An 8,140-nucleotide genomic window follows, 5' to 3' on the forward strand; every position below is an offset into this window, starting at 1 on the left:
ACCAGGTAGGAGGAAAAAGGCAGACAAAAACATCCAGCAGCATATGCAGCGGAAATCCCAGCTGTAAGGAGCCGAAATCAGGAACACAAATAGTAGCAAGACGGTGAAGAACGAGACAAAAAACAAGGGAACAATGGTGATGTAACTAATCCACCACTCGCCTATAAATGTTTCCTTTGTATGAGATTCAAACAGCATCTGACTAAAATGTCCTAACAAGGATTATCATGCCAGGCCACCGCGCACACCTGCTGCCTCTTCCCGCCCACTCCTCCTCCTACTTAACCCTGCCCATTTGCGCGAACGCGGGACGCGCGCGGGTGAAGCGCGGGCGAAGACCGGGCCAAGAGCGGGCCCGTTGTAGCCCGTTAGAGCCCGTTAGAGCCCGGTGGAGACCAGACCGGCCCATCCTTCTTCCATCCGCAAGTACCTTTTGTACTCATAGTACATTGGACCTTTGCATTCAAATGTCGGGCCGTGAACCTAGGAGTGCTACTTCTAAGACTGGCACGCAATTAGTGGGGACTATGGACAACTTCATTGTGCGTGCTAGCTCACTTTTGAACAATGAAATAACATCCCTGGAGCGTAGACTTTCTCAGGGAATTGTAAACTCTAAACGTTCCTCTCTGGGAAGTATAGCTAAAGCCCTCTCTCCAATTAGGCAGGAAGCTCCCCTGCATATTAATGTACAGATTACTCAACCTAATGTTCACTCAAACAGCGGGGATGATCTTATCGTTCCCGACTCACCTATCCCTCTAACCCACGAAACTACCACAATAGTAGAAGCAGGGGCCCATCCAACACCGATAGATGAAGCCCACAGGCAAGGAGCCATTAAAAAAAGGAAGCTTGGTCCCGAATTAGCATGTGGGATAAAGTCAAAGGTCCCTAAAAAAGATTCACAACAACCTGTCAGAATGGGTAATATGGGTAAAAGGAGGGGCCCCCGAGCCCCTAAATCACGGTTGGTGGCAGAGGAAGTTCACCAGCCGTCGCTCTCTGACAGCTTGATAACTCTCTACAGCACCACAGGGGGGGGTGAGGAATCAGGAGGGTGTAGGGACCTAAGTTCACTGATGGAGTCCCTGATAGATCTCCTAGAAGCCAGATTAACTAGGATCGAGGACAGAATCAGCAACATTGTAGAATCTATAGGGGCTGCGCATGGCAATCTGAGGGAGGTTACAGTACGCCACGGGAACTCTGAAGATAGGCTGGGTAAAATTGAGGGGTTACTGGGAGAGCTACTTGGCTATGTCAAGGCTGATAAGGCGCAGGAGGAGAATAGAGGTTTGGGTGGAACTTTTGGCACCTCGGGGGCCCCCGTAGCGGGGGGGCAGTAATTAATGCTAATAATAATCCATTCTTACCACTCGACTCAGGTATCCCACCAACCCTTTCTGCCATTACCACAGGTCTACCCTTGGACGGTGGTAATATTCTTCCTGCATCAAACCCCTTCATTATACCGCCTCCTATTATTCCCCAAGATCCACTGCCTAACCAAATTAGGGGGAAGGCACCTGACTTGGCACAGCTGCGCCAAGCACAGCGAGGGAAAGATGCAAGCGGAAGTAGGAAAGCAGCACACCTCCCCCCGGGGGCGGCCCCTTATGTAGTCGTCCTCAGTGGTGTACCAGAACTTGAGGAAGCTGTGAGGGAAAACCCAGTTTCTTTAAAGAATAAGGTAATTAGTTGGCTTAATAGATATAGACCATTACCTCTAGGGATGCACAACGAAATTATCCTTGCAAGGAGCGTTCCCTGGGTTGGCGAGACAACAAAAAGGGGCACCGGGGACTGTGTGTTGGTAAATTTTAGAGACCCGAGGACAGTAAGTTTTATCTGCAATTGGGAAGGTCCATCACCCATGACGTCTATTCAAGCATTACCCCTGAGGGCATTCTATCCTGACAAACGTGAGCGGTTTGAGGAAGGGGGCAATGAGGGCTTGTCTTGGGTTCCCCCAAGAAGACAACATCGTGCAGTTAGGGTGGGGCCTCACGGGGGAGCTTTTGTGAGGGGAGGTTGGAACCATCCTACCCCCAGTTCCCCTTACTTCCAATTCACCCATCCCAATCGGTTCGGCTGTTTAGATGCAGTGGATTGACAGTTGATGGATTCTAGCGCTGGGGTAAAGCAAACACTTGATAGGGAATCATCTGTTGAAAGTAGGAGTATTACACCACCTCCTCCGGTGGAGTATCAGGTAGACTCCGCCCAGGAACGAGGTATAACTTCACCGAGAGTGGGTCAATCCATATTTGGAGAAAGCAGTGATCTTGGGGGCTTAGTACAACTACAGATCCAGGATAAAAGACCCGATGATAGCAATGTAATAGTGCACCAAAACAGGAGTACCACACCGAACCGGGAGGCGGTCCCAGGCTTGGTGTCTATTCTTTCGTGGAATGTACTCGGCCTGTCAAACAAATGGGACTCGCCTGAATGGGAGACATTCATAGAGTCTTTTGACATTTGCCTTTTACAAGAAACCTGGGCACGGGGAAGCAATTCCCGACCAGGCTATGCAACATTTTCAGTACAGCCAAATGGGGGGGGAAGGGACGCCCGTCAGGTGGGTTACTGATATGGGTTGCTACCCACTTAGGGTGTAGGGCTAGGGCACTGCAAACGAATTCTGAGGATTTTCAGTGTGTTGTACTAGACTGGGTGTCTGGCCAATCACTATCGCTGGTTAATGTGTATTCACGACCAGTGGGGCTATCTAGGACCTCGGGCACAATAGAGGAGCTGGCGGTGTTTTTGGATTCCTCCCCCCACTGTTCGCCCTACCTAGTGGGAGGGGATTTCAATAATCAGTTTGAGCCGTTGCCGACCTTTCTGGAGGGCGCCACAATTGATGAGGATGATGCCTGGGGAATCCCACCTCCGGCAGGCCCTGTAGCAAAGGCATGGTCCCCACTGGCTGTGCAGATTACTTCCCTTACTCTGGCCAATTCACTGAGAGCCTGTAACGGGCGTATAAAAGGGGACATACCACCAAGGCCCACTTATAATAAACCAGGGCAAGAGTCGCGAATAGATTATATGTTGGTGGAATCCAGGGACTGGGCGAAAGTTAAGGACTTTCAGGTACTTACCAGAACGGACAGCGACCACAATGCGCTGGCGCTCAGGTTTGAAGTGCAGGGGGTGGTACCCGGGGAACAGGAGTGTACTGCGAACTTAGCCCCAGATCTAATAGCAGCCAGTAACAGGCGGCGAATTAGATGGCCTAAAATAGCGGGGAATTATGATGACATCCAGAGACTGTACACCATACTGCTTCCAAGTCTAGAACAAGTGGAAAAACTACTACCCGGGTTACCGTCCCCGGATGGATACAGAGTACTGGCAGGTATCCACCAGGAGCTGGTCATGAACTTAGCTGAAGTCCTGAATCCCGTAGCGAAAACTAGGAATCCAAGGGGGATGCGCGCTTCATGGTTTAACGCTGAGTGTAGGAGAGCTAAGGCAGATCTCTTAAAGTCCCTCAAAGAGCGGGAAAGTCCTACTAAGATCAGGATCAGGCGAGTAATATATAAAAATCTTATTCATAACGCCAAAATTGAATGGGACTTTGAAAACTGGTCAGATATGAGGAGCGCTCTACAATGGAGGGACGCCCGCAAATTCTGGCAAATCGTCCAACATGGGTCAGCTGAACCTACCAAAGCGGTTGAGGCTAATATTGCATCGTCCGTTTGGGAAGAACATTTCGCCTCTCTGTATAGAGCGGCCGATGTGGACCATATGGAAACCATGGCAGTTCCAGAGGGTACAGATCCTGCCCTGGGTGCAGCCCCTATGGGTATGTTTACACTGGGAGAGGTCAGCGCAGCAATCCTGGGTCTGTCAGCTGAAAAGGCCCCGGGGCTGGACAAACTTCCCGGGGACCTGTTTAAGCATGAGGTTGACATCTGGGCACCGTATCTCCAGGTGTTCTTTAACGCCATCCTTGAGGGTATGTCGCCCCCTGCCACATGGCTGGGGGCAGAGATAGTCCCAATATTTAAGAAAGGGTGCCCATTGCTCCCAGCTAATTACAGGCCAATTAGTCTCCTGGATGTAACACAGAAACTGTTTTCCCGTCTGGTCCTTGACCGTTTACTAGAATGGGTGGAAGATAATGAAATACTGAGCCCGTTCCAAGCCGGGTTTAGATCCGGGGTCTCTACAATTGACCAGGTCTTTCGTTTGGCACTCATTTTCTGGAAAACGGTACAGTTGGAGGGTGGCAGCCTCTACACTGTATTCGTGGACCTGCCTTCGATCTTGTCCCGCGTAGCAACTTGTGGAGGGTCTTAGGCAAAATGGGGGTCCCGCCAAGTCTCTGGAAGGTGATAATTCGTCTTCACACTGACAATTACGCCCGGGTCAGGTGTGGCAGGATTGGGGGCCTTTCTGGTAAATTCCCCGTTGGCAGGGGGGTAAGACAGGGTTGTGTGCTTGCACCGACCCTGTTATGCCTCTATGTCAACGGGGTTATTGACCACCTCAACAGGGTTGCAGACAGTGATGCCCCAAGGCTCGCTGGCAGCAGGGTGTCGGCGATTATGTTCGCAGACGACACCCTGCTGCTTTCCAAATCCCCAATGGGGATTCAACGTGTCCTTAACGGGTTTGTGGATTTTTGCAGTGAGCATGGGCTGGAAATTAACACCGGAAAGACCAAGTATATGGTCTTTAATCCAACTCCCAAATCCCGTTTTGTTCCGTCCATTGGCCCGGACAAACTTGAAAGGGTTCGTACCTTCGAATATTTGGGGGTCACCCTGAATGAAACCTTAGCCTGGGGCCACCAACATGAAAAAGCGCACCTCAAATTAGCCCAGTTTGTAGGTGGGATTTCAAAGATGATTGAGAAGAACAAGTCATCGATGAGACCTGTTGGCCCATCCTTAGAGATTTATAAGATCCAGGCAAAAGGTGCGGCAATGTACGGTAGCGAATTGTGGGGACATCTACCCTGTAATGATCTGTTAAAGGTGGAGAACAAGTTGATCAGGAGGCTTTTGTTACTCCCCCTCAGCACACCGTTGACCCCATTGAGGCTAGACATAGGCTTGAGACCAATTGATGAAGAATTATCTCTGAGACCATTGATGTTCTGGCGTAGGATTTGGGCAACGCCAGAATTAGCCAGTTATAGGGAGGCCTTGCAAGAGATTCTTTCCCTGCCCAAAGCAGGCAAAATTCCCTGGCTCAAGTTTGTCAAATCGGGGTTAGAGAGCATTGGTTTACATACTGTATGGTCTAACCCTTTGGTCACCTGTCCAGTGCTGCCCAAGAAGCGATTGGCAAAAACCTACTATGATCACAAACTAGCGACACTAGTGCAAAATAAAAATATGGGGTCCTGCACTGAGTCTTTTTTGCTCTTTAAAGACTGTTACTGTTTCGAACCAGTCCTAGATATTATCTACCCGCCCTCTATAAGGAAGCTTTATGTGCAGTGGAGGCACGGGTCACTACCGATTCGTGCCCTCACAAGCAAGTGGGGTAAGCCCACTGAGAGTAGCTGTCCTGGGTGTGGAGTAGACAGAGAGACAGATATGCACATTCTCTTTTTTTGCCCAGCGTACAGTGGTGCTAGAAAGAAATGGATAGTACCACTGTGTAAAAATGTAGGCTTCACTGAGTGCCTGGTGGCTTACAGGGTACTTAAATCTGACCTTGCTGAAAACATCGTGTTTGCTGTGGCAAAATACTTGGGCACGGTCTGGCATAGGAGGTGCTATTGTCTGAATGCAGCCCTTCGAAACTAGGAAGATTGTGGTCAACTTGAGCATCTGATTGAAATAGTTTTAAATCTTTTAACTGTGGGAGTTTTAATATTGTAATACTATTTTTTAATATTGCATGATTGTACTGTTTTTGTATCTTTTATGATGAACAATCATCGAAATAAAGATTATGAAATGAAATGATTATCATAGTGCAAATGTTTTAACCCCATGGTTTATCAGAGGGGTAAATGAACCCTTGACCCTTGGTTACAACAGCAGTGAACAGATTTGGCACATTTCCTTTACCAAACGTTTTTTCTAGTACTCCTTACTCAGGCATACTGCCATGCGCATAAGCTGCCCCTCTCTCTGAACTGTCTCTCAAAGCTTTTTTTTTGGGCGATCATACACAAAAGTATTGTCAAACCAGACCTAAAAGAGGAGAGCTGCACAACACACACAGAGCATTAGTATTTCTGAGAAGCAGGCAAGGGGTTAATGTGTGTTAATCACTCGTTTGTTTTACCCTGGTCGGTGTGAGGGAGGCTTCAGCAAAAAGAATGCTTACTGTTCATATATTTTTCTGGTCTCTATATAAACGCGGATACTACAACTATACCGAACACGGGGGGGGGGGGGGGGGTGGTATCTTGCTTTTCTACATGTTCAGTTTGCCTAGCTGCTTAGATTACCTCTCGCGCATTAATTATCAAGCTAGAACTTGTAAAGGAGAGCGCGTCTGCGAGTTAGTGTATATAATATGTCGCATGAAATGAAGCCTCAAGAAGCTGCTGTGTGTCTAGGAATGTCCCCTTAGCGATCTCTCTCCCTCATCAGGGGAAGACGGCCCAGGGTAGCCTGGGACTGAAAAAGGCCGCTGCTACGCCGCCCTCGTCTGCGCATCATACCCGGCATCTTACCCGTGAAGAGGATCCTGTGCCCAGGGGTGCTTGGCAGCGAGAGGCGGTGGGGGATGGAATAGAGGCCGGAGATTCTCTTCTGCCCTTGCATTGCGACCGACCCTGGACGGTGGCTGGCAGCAGGAATGCGGGACAGTAGACTGCAGCGCCGAGTGGCTGGTTGCCAAGGACGCTCTGTTGCCGAGGGTCACCTCGGCTGCATTATTTAATACTGCGACCTCGTGCGAGCTCACCTGGCACGGCGGGCGCGTGCCCTTTCAGAGACGGCACAATGACTCCCACCGAGTTCTTTCAGAGTGTCCTCGCGGCCGCCGCTGTGGGTCAACAGAAGGGAGAGGCCGAAAGAACTACAGGCACCGCGCGGGGCGGGTTCTGTCCTCTCCTCAGGCAAACACAAATAAATGCATGCATGCATCGTTTTATATTACCAGTATTTGACTCGGTAATGGAAGAATGTTGCGAAGTACTTCATATTTGAAGTAAACAAAAAAGACGGTATTTTATCAGGCGCTTCAATTAACATCCGATAGGACCCAAAAGCACGCACCCAATAAATGTATAGGTTGGCAGTGAGGCGAGTTTTCTACAGTATACACCTAAGTACTGAATGCAACAAATAATTACAAGAATGTGCAATGTGCTAGCTCGACTCACAAATATATTCAGATCCAGTCTGCAGATGACGAAAAAGCAAAAAGGGATTAAATGTGAAGGGAGGTGTAAGAGTGCACTCCTTACCAATGGCCCAGCACTTGCGAATATTCGATTTACATTCTGAGTGGTTAATCTCCTGTCCCTAGAGCCCTATCCATTCCTCCGCGCCTCTTTCCACAGCTCACCTGGTTAGAGCCTTGGCTCAGGCCCTAGGCAGGTCCGGCAATGATGCATTACCACATCATGTGTTTTCATCACCATGGACAAGGCCAAGAGGTGTCTGGTCGTGCACACACTGGAGAGGGACATCCGGGGCTCAGTCCATCTCCACTCATCTTCCAGGCGAAAGGACTGAACATCTACCCGAGAGTAGGTGTCACCAAAAGAACTATGGCCAACATGTACTATCACATTTTCCCGTAGACACAGTATGACTAAAATAATTTGATACACCAGGCCCGAAGTCTCATATGTACTCTTGCTTTTCTGAGTGTTCTGTACATTTGACTAATGTGCCTTATTCTACCACAATCCCTGCACTCCTTCCTTAAACCAGGTCAAAACTTACCATTGAAAGTATGTTAGGTTACGATAATATTTGTACACCACCTCTACACATGTGCTTCTTGGCACTTTAGAGCGAGACCTACCATTAGCAAACCTAAAAGAGTAACCTCATTTATTGATTTTTACACACCTTTTTTCATAGGGATGCAGCAGCTTCAGATCGTAGAGTGAAAGACAGAATTCCACATCTTAGGAAGGTGGTGCAGCATCAAGTTGCCCACTCTTTACACGTCACAAAAATCCAAAGTGACGATTCGTGAC

General features: G+C 48.8%; 1 protein-coding gene across 1 annotated transcript in view; it reads right to left on the minus strand.

Moving 5' to 3' along the window:
- Positions 1-6,932, minus strand: part of SPMIP2 (sperm microtubule inner protein 2) — a 472,857-nt gene extending 465,925 nt beyond the window's left edge. Inside the window, exon 1 of the mRNA XM_078677003.1 lies at positions 6,659-6,932. Within this exon, the coding sequence (XP_078533129.1) occupies positions 6,659-6,749 (91 nt within the window). The 5' untranslated portion in view covers positions 6,750-6,932. The remainder of the gene's footprint in view (positions 1-6,658) is intronic.
- Between the last annotated feature and the right edge of the window lie 1,208 nt (positions 6,933-8,140).

Source organism: Lissotriton helveticus, chromosome 2_1, assembly GCF_964261635.1.
Source record: "Lissotriton helveticus chromosome 2_1, aLisHel1.1, whole genome shotgun sequence".
NCBI lineage: Eukaryota > Metazoa > Chordata > Amphibia > Caudata > Salamandridae > Lissotriton > Lissotriton helveticus.